A 15,411-nucleotide genomic window follows, 5' to 3' on the forward strand; every position below is an offset into this window, starting at 1 on the left:
AACTAGGGATTGCCGGAGGTAGAAACATAGAAACATAGAAAACCTACAGCACAATATGGGTCCTTTGGCCCACAATGCTGTGCTGAACATGTCCTTACCTTAGAAATTACCTAGGGTTACCCATACCCATTTTTCTGAGCTGTATGTATCTATCCAGGAGTCTCTTAAAAGACCCTATCGTATCCACCTCCACCACTGCCGCCGGCAGCCCATTCCACGCACTCACCACTCTCTGTCTAAAAAACTTATCCCTGACATTTCCTCTGTACCAACTTCCAAGCACCTTAAAACTGTGCCCTCTCATACTAGCCATTTCAGCCCTGGGAAAAAGCCTCTGACTATCCACGCAATCAATGCCTCTTATCATCTTATACACTTCTATCAGGTCACCTCTCATCCTCTGTTGCTCCAAGAAGAAAAGGCCAAGTTCACTCAACCTATTTTCATAAGGCATGCTCCCCAATCCAGGCAACATCCTTGTAAACCTCCACTGCACCCTTTCTATGGTTTCCACATCCTTCCTGCAGTGAGGCGACCAGAACTGAGCTCAGTACTCCAAGTGGGGTCTGACCAGGGTCCTATATAGTTGCAATATTACCTCTTAAGCTCAATCCAATCTGTATTTGACAGATTGGGTGCCTTTAGAAAGTGTCATTGATGCACCATCAATAACTCTGGGAGACGGGAGGTGAACGATAGGCTTTTATTAGCAGCAAAAGGGACCACGACATCCTGGAGACTGAGGGAGGAGCAGTGCCTCCAATCGCCTTTATACAGGGGTCTGTGGGAGGAGCCACAGGAGCAGTCAGCAGGGGGGGGCGTGTCCAGACAGGTATATGTAGTTTACCACAGTCATTCTAGTGGAACTGAGCTTCACTGCAGAGAGAGCCAAAGTCACCTACAGTAGATCTTTCTGAGCCAAGGACAGAAGGTAGACCTACCACACTTGTTCAGGTGTTCTCCTGCTCTGCTGTGATCAACTTAATTCACTGAAGGTGCAGATTCTCAGAGGGAATCTATACCAAACCCACACCCCCCCTGAGAGGTGACATGAAAGGGGTTAATCTGGAGGGCGTAAATTTAATGTGAGATGGAGGAGGTTTAAGCGAAATCTGAGGGGTAAATTTTTTCACACAAAGAGTAGCTGGTATCGGGAATCAGCTGCCAGAGCAGGAACGGTCAAACCATTTAAGAGACTTTTGGACAGTGCTTGAAAGAGCAATATAGAGGGATATGGAATTAATGGCAACAGGTGGGCTTTGTATAGATAGGCACGATGGTCAGCATAAATTATAGCGGGCTGAATGGCCTGTTCTTATTGTGAACAAATCTGTGATCCTATGACTCTAACCAGAGTGCCCATGTTCTTAATGTATAAAGTGATCATTGGGGATTCTGCCAGTACTGCGTTCTCCCTCCCCACTTCCTCTGCACATCCCTGCGTGGAGGGAAGGCAATACAAAGACTAATTTCAGTTCTGTTACATTTGTTATTCAGCTACACCATCCATCTCAGGGGTTTCACTTTGGGACAGTGCGGGAGAGCAGTGCAGAGGACTACATGAAGAAGAGCTTTCCCGAGATGTACGAATACACAAGGAGGTTCAATGTTCCAACAACGCTTGACGGGGTGGCTCATCTGAAGTAAGCAACCTGACAATCCAATTATCATAGAACCGTGTATCCTTGTCAATGTAGCATTTGTGTCCATTGTCAAGAAATGGAAATTCTAGCAAATGATTGAATTCAATAACAAATAGGCAAATTGTATAGAATTGGCAAGTGATTGACCTGTCAAACTGATTTAACTTCCATATGGCTGGAGCCATTGTGAGGCTCCTGTCAACAGAACGGAATGTTATTTACAGCCTACAATTTATTAAAACCCTGTAATTGATTAAGATTTGCATTCCATTCAAACATTTCCTCAGAGAAAGCCAGCATAAACATGTTCAATAGAAAATTACTTACGCCACAGAAAAAGACTCTTGTGTCCATGCCAACTGAAAGACCACCCAGTTTACTCACAGTCTCTAGTTCTTGGGCTTTGTTCTGCTATTTAACTTAATTATTTTTTGAAAACAATGAGTGGTCCTGTCTCTATCTCCTCTCTGTCTATGAAGTTTACTTCCCTCATGGCACCTTTTCCAGCCATTCCTACCTTGGACCCCAGAATCTCATCTACTTTAACTAAATCTCCTCTCAGCCTCCTCTGTTCTGAACGAAACATTGGACTTTCAGTCCTTGTTACTTACATCTTCCAGTCTTGGCAATAACCATAATTTTGAATGCACAAATTTAATGTATTCTTCCTGTAGTGTGGGAACCAAAACCCAATACGCTAGCTGTGGTCTAATAAATGTCTTATGCAGTTCTAGGGGAATCTAGCTATTCTTGCATTTTTTAATGCCTTGCCGATAAAGAAAGGTATCTGCATGCTCTCTGGCTGTCCGGACATCCACTCCAAGGTCCCTCTGTAGCATCCTGGCATTTCTTATGCATCTGTTTGCCTTGCTTTCTCCCTACAAAGACCTTACCTCACACTTCTCTGAATTGAAGCCCGTGTGGCAATTCTAGGCACATCTGAAAATCCATTGATACCTTTCTCCATCCTACAGCTTTTTTCCCCTTTGTAAGCAAAATGCAAACACTGAGACCAGCAGTTGGTTCACTGACTCTCTAAAAACTTCAAGACAACCTACATACCTAAATTGTTCTTAATATGTTTGATGACACTAAAGGAGATCACTCAGCCCCCGGGGTCCATGCTGGCTTCTACTAGAACAATCTCATTAATTGCATTTGCTTTCTCCTTGTTTCTCTGCATCTCACCAGCTTATTTGCTATCAAACCCGCCTGATTCCTATTTGCTATTAGCCTAATCTAGGGGGTAATTTACAGAGGTCAATCAACTACTCGTCATGCGTTGGGATTTGGGAGGGAGCCAGACCATCTGGAGGAAACTCAAGTGGTCACTGAGAAGACATACACATTCCAAACAGACAGCATCTGAGGTGAAGACTGAGCCCAGGTCCCTCTGGAGCTGTGACGCAGTGTCGTGCTGCTGTGAAAATAGCTGTCTGGTTTGCCCAGAGCCCCACACACCTGTAAACTTTTTCAGACACCTGCTTCTAACTGCTGAAAATCCAAAAATATGCAAATCTGGGGCAGATTCTTACTCCTTCAAATTTACATTAACATTGAAGATTTGAACTTTTCGCCAGATTCTCCCTTTTCTTTCTCTTTCACTCTTTTCTTTCTTTCCCAGCTTCCTTCTGTGGATGATAGATGTATCATTTATAGACGCTGATTTAAATTACAGAGGCTAAAACTTTCTGGTGTGACATAATGCTTCTGGTGAATTTTACTTGAGCCACAACCGTGAAATGAGATCACATGCTCTGTGCAGACAGGGAAGTGCCAGCGCAGAGGGTGCAGTGCATTAGCATTGATGCAAGGGTGCGCAAATCATGTTTTGAAGCCACTATCTGAAGTTCACTTGGCCCACACGTTGTGACAGTCACTCATGCCGAACAGACCTTGAGGGTTGAGGGCTGAATTAGGTTTCGATCAAAGGAACAGCGTCGCCTGCCCTGCTGCAGTGGAGTCGCCCTCCAGGAAGGCCTCAGTTATTGTCTGCTCCCATTACCCTCTCCCACTGCCCATATTCCTGGGCTTCAGTTGTATCCTGTCCCTTCCCTTATCTTTCCTGATCCCAAGTGTAATGCCACTCAATTGCATTTCACACCCGCAGCCCCAGTCCACCACACACCACCTCTGGATGTGGTTCCACCCTCACACTGGCCCCACATGGTCTCTCCCCAACTCTAATCCCTGGGTCTATCCTCACAATCTATGCCCCTCCATTTTTACCGCGATCCATGGCCTTACTGATAATCACAATGACCATTCCTTCCCCACTGACTGCAAAACCTGGGCCATTTCCTCCAAATGCTTTGTCACTATCAAAATAATATTGTCAAAATCACATTTAAAAATCCCCATATAGTTGGCATACTTCATAACATTATTAAATACATCGAATAAAATTGAATATTTTACATGAAGGTTTTGCCTTCCCACAGAGGCCCACCCTTGGGTTGTTAAGCTTTTGCCCAGAGTTTTCAGTCTATTTAATATGGACGTAGAGTTTCCCAAGATGCCATTCAGTAAACTGCAGCTTCTGGTTACTCCTGAACTATTGTTTCTTTAATGACCAGGAAAAATGTTTAAAAAAAAAAAAAATCTTTGTGTGAGAGAATTGGGGATTAATGATTTGTCCAATGGCTGGCCTCTCCAACAACAGGACACTCCATCAATACTAAACTGAGATGTCAGTTGGGAAACTTGCCCTTGGCTGCTTATATAAAACACATGACATAATGCGACTCACCTGCTGATTCACCTGAGATTAAATAATACAGCAGGACCCAGCAAGAGAAGTTAGGAATCTAAGGTTCACTATTAAATCGAGATAAAATTCAACCTTAATAACTGATGCTTTGAATTGCAGGACTGACCCTTCAAAACTGGATGCATTCATCATGGACAAGGCACTGTTGGATTATGAAGTGTCCATCGACGCTGAGTGCAAGCTGATAACAGTTGGCAAGCCATTTGCGATTGAAGGTAAGAAGGTGCTCTTCTGGAAATTGTGTTCAGGGCAAGACTTCAGATCAGCATTTAACGTGATCCTTCCTTTGATGCTGGTGCGTAAACTGTCCTCGTTGGGTCTCAAAACTTCTCTTTGTAACTTCATCCTGGACTTTGTGACAGAAAGGCCACAATTAGTCTGCGTCGGCAGAAATATTCGTCATGCTGAGCATCCCAGGGTTGCATGCTCAGCCCACTGTTGCCGCATTGTTCATTCACGACTGCGCTGCTAGATCCTGTTCAAACTGAATCAAGGTCGCTGATGACACAACAGTGGCTGGCATCATCAGCAACGCCGTTGAGACAGCGTAAAGCGGGGAGGTAGAGCAGCTGTTGAATGGTGCAAGCACAACAACTTGAGTCGCAATGTAGTCAAGACCAAAGAGATGATTGTGGACCTTGGCAAGGTGCAGGCTGACCACTCTCACTGCAGGTACACGACTCCTCTGTGGAGAGAGTTGGAGCACCGTGTTTCTGGGATTGCACATAATGGATGATCTCACCTAGTCCCTTGACACCACCTCTTTGGTCAAGAAAGCACAGCAGTGTCTCCACTTCCTGAGGAGATTGAAGTGTGTGAGCATTCTGCTCCCCCATTCAAACCAATTTTTACAGGAATACCATCGGGAGTGTCCTGACCAGCTGCATCTCCAGCTGGTATAGGAATTGCAAGATATTTGACTGCAAAGGATGATTGTGAGGACTTCTGAGAGGATCATCAGAGTCTCTCTTCCACCCAGCAGATATTTATCAGGAGCTCTGTGTATGCAGTGTCTCTGATTCCTCTCATCCGTCCAACAATTTCTTTGACCTCCTTACCATCAGGCAGGAGGTACCACAGAATTAGGACAAGAACTGTTGTGTTGGGATGGGAAACAGCTTCTTCCCTCAGGCCGTAAGATTACTGAACTCTGCCATCACACATGAAGTGCCAGTAGCTGTATATTGTTCACTTTTTAATTTGTGTCGTAGATTATTAGTTATTGATTTACTGGTGGTAGTATTACTTTATGAGTTATGTATGTGAATTATACGTACTGTGTTGTGCACTTCGCTCGCAAGATGGACCCTGCATACGATGCTCCTTCGGTCAGCATCCCCCAGATAGATTATATTTCACTTATTTTATGTCTTCTATGTTTGTTTTTCAGTTTGAATGTGATTGTGCAACTATTAGAGTCTGGGATTTGTAGTTTGGGTGTTTCAGTGCTCTTCAGTCTTCACGAGGACTCCAGGAGGTAGAGGCAATGTTAATGAACCTAGTGGCGAGCAGACTGCAGGACAGGGCACAAGCCGATGTTGCAAGTGGCTCTGAAGCAGATTTTGTACATTTGGGTTACTTTACTATATTTTAACATTTAATTCCATTAACAATTCAAAGTTGGACTAAAGGAATGTGGCAATATCAGGATTGGATTTTGCCAGAACCACTCCTTCAGCTCGGTCCAACGTAGACTAAAGAGTTACATCAACTAAAATGCAGAGGTGAGTTGGAAATGACTGCACTTGACAACAGTTGTAGGATCAAGGAGCTCTGGTGAAACCGAAACCAGTTGGTACCAAGGGGGAAATATTCTGAAGGTTGATGTCATACATTTCACAAAGGATGTTTGTTGAGGTTGTTGGAGGTCAATCATCCCAGTCCCAAAACATTACTGCTCTTTCAATGTCACTAGGAAATCCTGAAACTCCTTCCCTAAGAGAATTGTGTGAGTACCTTTACAGGAAGGAATGCAGCGGTTCAAGAAGATTGGACATCACCTCCCTTCAAAATGAACTAAGGATGGACAATATTATTATTCAGATACAGAAAAATTAATAATGAAAAGAAATTTGCCCTGTTTTCTGGATTAAGTAATGCTGCCATCCTAATAATCTTCTATTTGTTTTCTTCTTTGAGGCTCGCTGCTGTGGTGCAGCATATTTAATGTCTTTGTCTTTGCAGGTTATGGAATTGGATTGCCACAAAACTTTGGGCTAAATTCTAACATTTCTGAATTGATCAGTCGCTACAAATCAGACGGATTCATGGACATGTTGCACGACAAGTGGTACAAGGTAGTTCCGTGTGGAAAACGAACCTTTGAAGTGACAGAGGTAAGAAATTTGAGGCCTATTTGTCTTCCGTTTCTCCCATTTTACTTGCCTCTCAAAGATAAGTAGAGTCTTCTTGTCAATTTATTGCAAGGAGACTGTTCATTGATAATTACAATCAAATTCAAAGTTCACCCTATTCAATTATCAAATGTGTTTCCTAATGATTCTAAATTTCCATTTTAACTATTCTATTCAAAGTTCACTGCATGGATTGATTCAGTTTCTGGTATCTGAGACTTGTGCTGCATGTGACAGTGACTCGAATTACTCCCCGTCTCCAGCCAGAAGATTTCCCTATTCTACCCTTTTCATACTTAGCAAAGTAACCTCTAGGATGTGCATTTAGCTGAACTGTGTCAGCTGCTGATTTGTAGTTAAACCAACAGATACAAATTCCCCTTGTGCTTGAGGTTGGCAACCACTGTCACTGTTGAAGCATGGGAATTGTGACTCTAACAAAGGATATGTCAGATTAGTGTCTTTTCCACGCTAGCCCATCCCTCCCTAACTGTCACCTGAGATGAAAATTGAAAGCGGGTGTGTGTTTTTTTTTACAGACATTGCAAATGGGAATCAAGCATTTCTCGGGGCTGTTTGTTTTACTCTGCCTGGGCTTTGCTGGGTCGCTGCTGTCAATTGTTGGGGAGCATATTGTCTACAGGCTAGTTCTCCCACGGATCAGGAAACGGAAAAAATTTAAGTACTGGCTCCACACAAGCCAGGTAAGAATTTCAGACAAGTATCTCAATCTCGAGGTGAGAGAAGTGGCAAACAGACAAGCAAGAGTCAATGTAATGAAGGCATGTTGAAGAACTGGACGGATTCTGCCAACACACACAAAACGCTGGAGGAACTCAGCAGGCCAGGCAGCATCTGTGGAAAAGAGTACAGTCGACATTTTGGGGGATGAGACACTTCATCAGGTCTGGAGAAAAAAGATGAGACCTCATCTTCTTTCTCCAGTTCTGATGAAAGGTCTTGGGCCGAAACGTTGACTGTTTACGCTTTTCCATAGATGTGGCCTGGCCTGCTGAGTTCCTCCAGCGTTTTGTGTGTGTTGCTTGGATTTCCAGCATCTGCAGATTTTCTCTTGTTTGTGGATTGATTATATTCTGATATTAATTTATGACAATACACAACAAGCTGAGCAACTGTGGGTTACTATGTTGTTCTATGCAATCCGTAACAAAATATTAGTAACTAAAGATTGCACAAACTCTCATCTCAATATGCAATCTAGTCTAAAGCTTCTTATATAGTCCATGTATCCTGGAAGGTAGGGTGCTTAGGGATCATAGTGAGATACATTGGAGAGATTGTGCATAGTTCATTTGTAAGGCAAGGGTACTTGCCACAGGGTTGAAGAGGGGATTGCAGGAACTGTTCTGGCAGATAGTAGGTGAAAGGGAACCTGAGGGGAAACTTCCACAGTGAGAGGGTGGTGCGAACGTGGAACAAGCTGCCAGCAGGAGTAGTGGATGCGGGTTTGATTTCAACATTTAGGAGATGTTTGGATCGGTACGCGGGTGGGAGGAGTATGGAGGGCTATGGTCCAGGTGTGGGTTGATAGAACTGGGTAGAAAAACCTAGAAGGGATGAAGGGCCTTTTTCTGTGCTGTAGTGCTCTGTGACTCTATAATAATAGAGAACCAGTTATACAGATGGGCAGGGGTGGGGCAGTTATCTTGGGGAGATGATGATGGTGAGAGTTTGTTCACAAGACTAATCTAACAAATGATCAGTAATTGTCTGGCAGTTCTGCTCCAGACCATGAACAACACTCTGCATAGAGCTGGCTGGTCTGTGATAGGGCCACATTATTAATCACAATATTCTAGAGTCAGACTGCTTCCAATCACTGCCTATCATTAAGCAGAAGTCCAACACCTCAGGAAGTATGACTTGCTTTGGACATTGAAGTCCCATTATCCTTTTTCCTTCTGGAGGCAGTCTGGAGCCTTCAAAGCAATACAACTTGAAGAGAAAAGTAAGTTTTAGGTGACTGTATTTTTCTTAGTTTGAGATCAAAAGACTCAAAATTCTGGTTGTTAAAATAACAACGTGCTATTAGAGTTTCTCAAATCATCAGTCATTTTTGTCTTTCTAGAAAATCCACCGTGTTTTAAATATGACCTTTGAAGAGCAGAAAGTGAAGACAGATAAAAGGTATGGTTTTCATATTAGGCTTAAAAACTATTAGATACAGTTGAACATGTCGGCTTTAAAGACAAAATTCTATCTGTGCCAAGAACAATACAAAGCCAATTTACACACTATTAAATGGAACATGTCCACTTATCACAGGACAATTTTTTGTGATTGAAAACTCCATGATTTTGAAATCTTGCTTATGTAGTAAAGCTGGTAAATGGGCATTTTTATCTAGAAGAGGGAGACATTTTGTCTCGTATTTTTGTTGACATAAAGGAGCCCATCAAGTTGATGCTGGCTCAAAAGAAACACAGAAACATAGAAAACCTACAGTACAATACAGGCCCTTCAGCCCACAAAGCTGTGCCAAATATGTCCTTACCTTGGAGATTACCCAGAGCCCTCTATTTTTCTGAGCGCCTGTCCAGGAGTCTCTTAAAAGACCCTATCGTTTCCGCCTCCACCACTGCCACCAGCAGCCCATTCCATGCACTCACCACTGAGTAAAAAAATACTTACTCCTGACATCTCCTCTGCACCTGCTTCCAGGTACCTTAAACCTGTGTCCTCACATGCTAGCCATTTCAGCCCTGGGAAAAAGCCTCTGACTATCCATACGATCAATGCCTCTCATCATCTTATACACCTCTATCAGGTCACTTCTCATCCTCCGACGCTCCAAGGAGAAAAGACCAACTTAACTCAACCTATTCTCAAAAGGCATGCTTCCCAATCCAGGCAACAACCTTGTAAATCTCTTCTGCTCCCTGTCTATGGTTTCCACATCCTTCTTATAGTGAGGCGACCAGAACTGAGCACAGTACTTCAAGTGGGGTCGGTCGAGGGTCCTATATAACTGCAAAATCACCTCTCGGCTCTTAATCTCAATCCCATGATTGATGAAGGCAAATGCACCATATGGCTTCTTAACCACAGAGTCAACCTGTGCAGCAGCTTTGAGTGTCCTGTGGACTCGGACCCCAAGATCCTTCTGATCCTCCACACTTCCAAGAGTCTTATCATTAATACAAAGGTTGGAGGTGTTGTGGATAGTGTGGAGGGCTGTCAGAGGTCTGCCATCATATTTGACCTACCAAAATGAACCACCTCACACTTCTTTGGGTTGAACACCATCTGCCACTTCTCAGCCCAAGTTCGCATCCTATCAATGTCCCACTGTAACCTCTGACAGCCCTCCACACTGTCCACAACACCTCCAACCTTTGTGTCATCAGCAAATTTACTAGCCCCATTCTTCTATTTAGTTCCCAGTAACCATCTCCTACACCCAGCTTTACGAGGGTAATTAATGTAGACAGGTGGAACAGAGAATTTTGCCTGTTATTTCTGACAGGAGGGAAAGTGGTGTGGCACTCTCCTCCCCTGGTGGCCTTAAAAGCATGCCCGCACAGGTGCTCGGACTACTGTCTAGTGCACAAAGGGTGGCATTGGAGGCATTGCTCATCCTTTAGTTTGATGTATTTTAGCGAGCACACGTACCTGTGTGAGATGTGTTACTTATGCAGTTCCTTTTGTACATTGTGGGGTGGTGTAGATCTTTGTGTGAGTCATTGTTTTAGCCTTTATTTACTGCCTTTTGCTTAACTTGAGTTTGTAGTATCTACCGTATATGGTTAGTCTTAAATCCCCTTGTAAGCCTGAGGCACTAATGTGGTTCGTTATACTGGTTTAGTAACATTACCTAATACACTTCATTGCACTTTATGTAGTCTGATAACTCAGGAGCTGTGTTTTACGTGAAATCTGACTTGCCTCTCTATGTACAGCATTTTTAGCAAAACTTCTGTTTGCTAATAAAATTTATTATAACTTTAAAGTACCTTGTCAGACTGTCTGCCCAAATCTGCCTCTACTGCTGACTCAGTAGTTACATTGATAATAACCTATTAATGCAGTAACTAGAATGTGAGAGAGAACTGGAGCATCTGGGTGGAAACCAGTACAATGTAAACCAGAGGCTGACATGGACCCTGGGACACTGGAGCTGCGATGAAGTAACACTACGTGACGTACTACTGTACTATCAAAGTCAGGGCACTGCCCCTAAAATATGGGGAGGTGGTTGTTAATATCAGCAGTTGTTTCATTTGCATAGTGGGCATAAAACTAGAGACACAAAAACCTTCAAACCTTTGACCTTGTTTTGACATTCACTGAGATCTTGACTGAATAATATCTACCTCCAACCACTTGCCTGGCTCCATATTTTTAATTATTTTGATCAGCAATAATTTGTCAATCTTGGGTTCAGAATTATCAATTCAGCTGGTACCTACTTGTGCGAAGTTTTTTCCTAACTTCCTTAAGTTTAATATCCTCTCCTGTTGTTCTGAGTTCCCTGACAGTGGAAGAAGGTTTCATCGAGTAACTGAATCAACGCCACTCCAAAATCCTCAAATTCTCAGTCACGTCACTCCTTAACTTTCAGTTCCATGGAATACTATTTGAGTTTATGCAATTACTTGCCATGACGTAACTCCTGTGGCATTCTGGTGCACTGAACCTGTGTTGCAAAGATAAACAGACAAATAACTCATAACACTTTAAAAAGAAGTTTGGTTGCATTGCTGTGAGCAACAAGAGATTGGAGGATATAAGTGATAGATGTTATGTGAAATCAATACTGTTGGTATTTGTATTTTATTATCACATATGCCAAGATAGAATGAAAAGATCTTTTTGTATGCCATCCAGACAGTTCAAGCCAAATGTAATTATGTCGAGCTAGAATTTGAATTGAATTGAATTTTGGTTTATTGTCATTTAGAAACCACAACTGCAATTCAATTAAAAAATGAAACAACGTTCCTCCAGAATGATATCACAAAAGCACACGACAAAACAGACTACACCAGAAAATCCACATAGCGTTTGGCAATGCCCAAATCCAGAGTCCGGAGAGGCTGCTGCGTATTAATATCGCACTACTATCTTAGCGCGTCCGCCGGAAAGGAGCTCCAAATCCATCAGACAAAACAAGACTACCCAGACACACCAAGTCTGGAGACAACTCAACACTCAACAAACCAAAAACTAAAGCTACAAGACCTACACAAAATCACATAGTTACAACAGTGCAAACAATACCATAATTGATAAAAAGAAGGGGCAGTAGTGGTTAGCATAATGCTATTATAGTTCCAGTGAACTGGGTTCAATTCCACTGCCCTCTGTAAAGAACTTGTTCATCCACCCCATGTCGTGTGGGCTTCTACTGGATGTTCCAATTTCTTTCCATATTCCAAAGACGTACCGGTTAGTAGATCAATTGGTCAGTGTGGGCTGCATCTCTAAATCTAAATCTAATAAAAGCAAAATAGAATGTAAAATAGTGTTGCAGTTACAGGGAAAAGTTCAGTAGAGATACATGAACAAAATGCAAGGAGTACAAAGAGGTAGATTAGGAGATTAAGGATTCAAGAGCTTAACTTTTAGTTTATGAAAGATGTGAAGATGGGATGCAGTGTCCTCCTTGGAAAGTGTTATCATACTTGATTGCATCATGTATCAGAAGCATTTCTGATAATAATTCCTTGATAAAATGAGTGAGGTTTAGAACAAATTCTGTTGACTGTATATATTACATCTCAGTTATAGAGCCTATAAAAAGTATTCGCCCACCACCTACCCACCCCTTGGAAGTTTTCGTGTTTTATTGTTTTACAACATTGAATCATAGTGGATTTGATTTGGATTTGATCAACAGAAAAAGACTCGTGTCAAAGTGAAAACAGATCTCTACAAAGTGATCTAAAGATTAATTACAAATATAAAACATGAAATAATTGATTGCATAAGTATTCACCTCCTTTAATATGACACACCAAATCATCACTGGTGCAGCTAATTGGCTTTAGAAGTCACATAATTAGTTAAGGGGCCCTAGCTATAATGTGTGCAGTCAAGTGTTTCAGTTGGTTGTAGTAAAAATACACCTGTATCTGGAAGGTCCAAGGGCTGGTGAGTCAGTATCCTGGCAAAAACTACACCATGACGACAAAAGAACACTCCAAGCAACTCTGCGAAAAGGTTATTGAAAAACTTATGTCAAGAGATGGATGCAAGAAAATTTCTTAAGTCACTGAATATCCCTTGGAGTACAGTTAAGTCAATCATCAAGAAATGGAAGGAATATGGGACAGCTGTAAATCTGCCTCAAAAATTGAGTGACTGTGCAAGAAGTGGACTAGTGAGGGAGGCCACCAAGAGACCCGTGACAACTCTGGGGGAGTTTTAAACTTCAATGGCTGAGATGGGAGAGACTGTGCACACAAAAACTGTTGCCTGGGTGTTTCACCAGTTGTAGCCTTATGGGAGAGTAGCAAAGAAAAACTCACTGTTCGAAGGGGGTGGGGGAATGGAAACTCACATGAAATCTCCATTAGAGTTTGCCAGAAGGAATGTGGGAGACTTTGAAGTCAGCTAGAAAAAGGTTCTATAGTCTGATGAAACCAAAATTGAGTTTTTTGGTCATCAGACTAAATCAAAAACACATCAAAAACACATTATCCCTTCTGTGAAGCATGGTGGTGGCTGCATCATGCTGTGGGGATGCTTCACTGCAGCAGGCCCTGGAAGGCCTGTGAAGATAGAGGGTAAAATGAATGTAGCAAAATACAGGGAAATCCTGGAGGAAAACCTGATCCAGTCTGCAAGACAACTGCGACTTGGGAGAAGATTGTTTTCTAGCAAGACAATGACTCCAAGCACAAAGCCAAAGCTAGACAGGAATGGCTTAAAACCAACAAAGCTAATGTCCTGGGCTGGCCAAGTCAGAGTCCAGACCTCAACCCAATTGAGAACTTGTGGCTGGACTTGAAAAGGGATGTTCACTATGATCCATATGCAACCTGACAGAGCTTAAGCAATTTTGTAAAGAAGAATGGGGGAAAAATTGCAGTATCCAGATGTGAAAAGCTGATATTGACCTATCCACACAGACTGTAATTGCTGCCAAAGGTGCAGCTATTAAATACTGACGAAGGGATTGAGTAATTATGCAATTAATTGTGTTTAATTGTAATAAATTCAGACCAATTTGTAGAAATTTGTTTTCACTTTGACACAAAAGGGACTTTTCTATTGATCAGTGTCAAAAAGTCAAATTAAATCCACTGATTCAATGATGTAAAACAATAAAACATGAAAGCTTTAAGGGGGGTGAATACTTTTTATAGGCACTGTATCTCTGGTGTTGTCTACAATATAAAGATACCAGAGCAACAATTCCTCATGATAAAAGGTCAGACATGTGGAGAAATTAGTAGTAACAGATATTTATTTTGTAGATGCAACCTGCAGAAGATCCAGAAGGTGCCTCCAACCACAATACGAGCAACTGCCCAGACCAGATGGAACAACCAAAGGCGCATAATCGTCAAAGACAACGTAAAACGCCAGGCTGAGCCAGGGGGTTGTGCACAGGACCATTACGCACTACAATCAGATAAAAAGTCATCTGGAGTCATCTGTGAGAATGGAGGAATTGGTTATTGTCCACAGAGAGGAAAGAATGCACATGATAATGAAATAAAAGAACTGGAGCGAAGGATACAAACAATTAAGGAGCAGCTGAGAGTTGCCTTGAAGAAGAGGGATGAATTGGCTGCTTCCATTGAGTTGTCTAAAGATGGTCACCAGACTCCTTCAAGCACTGGCAATAAAGAAAACAATGACAAAAGGTGATGGTGGCCGTGGCTTTATACAAAATGCACTTTTTGACTATGATATAAATTAAAAAATGGCTGCACACTTCAGAGATCTTCAACCGACCATTTGGAATCCATGGAAGCACATTTCAAAGCACTTTTGCTGCATGAGCATTAATTGCCAAGTATTGTTGATAGCTGAGAGTGAACAGATGCAGTTTATTTTTAATAGCACATGAAATTCAGGTGCGTTCACTAAACCCAAAATGAAAACAGTCCTTGAAAAATTCAATAATAAAAAACTTGTATATGTATTTAAAATGTGCTTGACATTGTAGCTGAATCAGAGAACCTATTTCACCAGCATCAGACTTGAAGGAGGAGAATGGAGAGAAATATTATTATGGAATTGCAATATATACAAAGCATTGATTTGCTGCCAGCCTCAGACAATCGCCTTTGCTAATTATAATGTTTCAGATATTCAATATATTTTTTTTGCTGTTTAAAAAGTTGATGTGTTTGGTTGCAATGGACATTAAAAAAGCATTACCTTGGTCATGAAGTTCTGAAATATTCACAGGACTATTTTGTGGAAACTATGACCTACCATACTCATTCAATCATTATGTGCCATGTCGTATGATTTGGGTGATCAGGGTCTTTCCATAATCATGATTGCTCTTGGCAATTTTTTTCCACAGAAGTGGTTTCCCATTGCCTTCTGGGCAGTATCTTAACCAGATGGATGACCCCAGCCATGATCAATACTCTTCAGTGTTTGTGCCTGACATCAGTGGTCACGTAGCCAGGACTTGTGATGTGCATCAGCTACTCATATG

The 15,411-nt window shown here is 42.0% G+C and overlaps 1 protein-coding gene across 1 annotated transcript in view; it reads left to right on the top strand.

Moving 5' to 3' along the window:
• grin3bb (glutamate receptor, ionotropic, N-methyl-D-aspartate 3Bb) overlaps positions 1-15,124 on the top strand; it is a 94,388-nt gene extending 79,264 nt beyond the window's left edge. The window contains exons 4-9 of the mRNA XM_073068668.1: positions 1,498-1,643; positions 4,513-4,628; positions 6,598-6,749; positions 7,307-7,471; positions 8,857-8,915; positions 14,210-15,124. Coding sequence (XP_072924769.1) covers positions 1,498-1,643; positions 4,513-4,628; positions 6,598-6,749; positions 7,307-7,471; positions 8,857-8,915; positions 14,210-14,606 — 1,035 coding nt within the window. The 3' untranslated portion in view covers positions 14,607-15,124. The remainder of the gene's footprint in view (positions 1-1,497; positions 1,644-4,512; positions 4,629-6,597; positions 6,750-7,306; positions 7,472-8,856; positions 8,916-14,209) is intronic.
• Positions 15,125-15,411: the final 287 nt, after the last annotated feature.

Source organism: Hemitrygon akajei, chromosome 16, assembly GCF_048418815.1.
Source record: "Hemitrygon akajei chromosome 16, sHemAka1.3, whole genome shotgun sequence".
NCBI lineage: Eukaryota > Metazoa > Chordata > Chondrichthyes > Myliobatiformes > Dasyatidae > Hemitrygon > Hemitrygon akajei.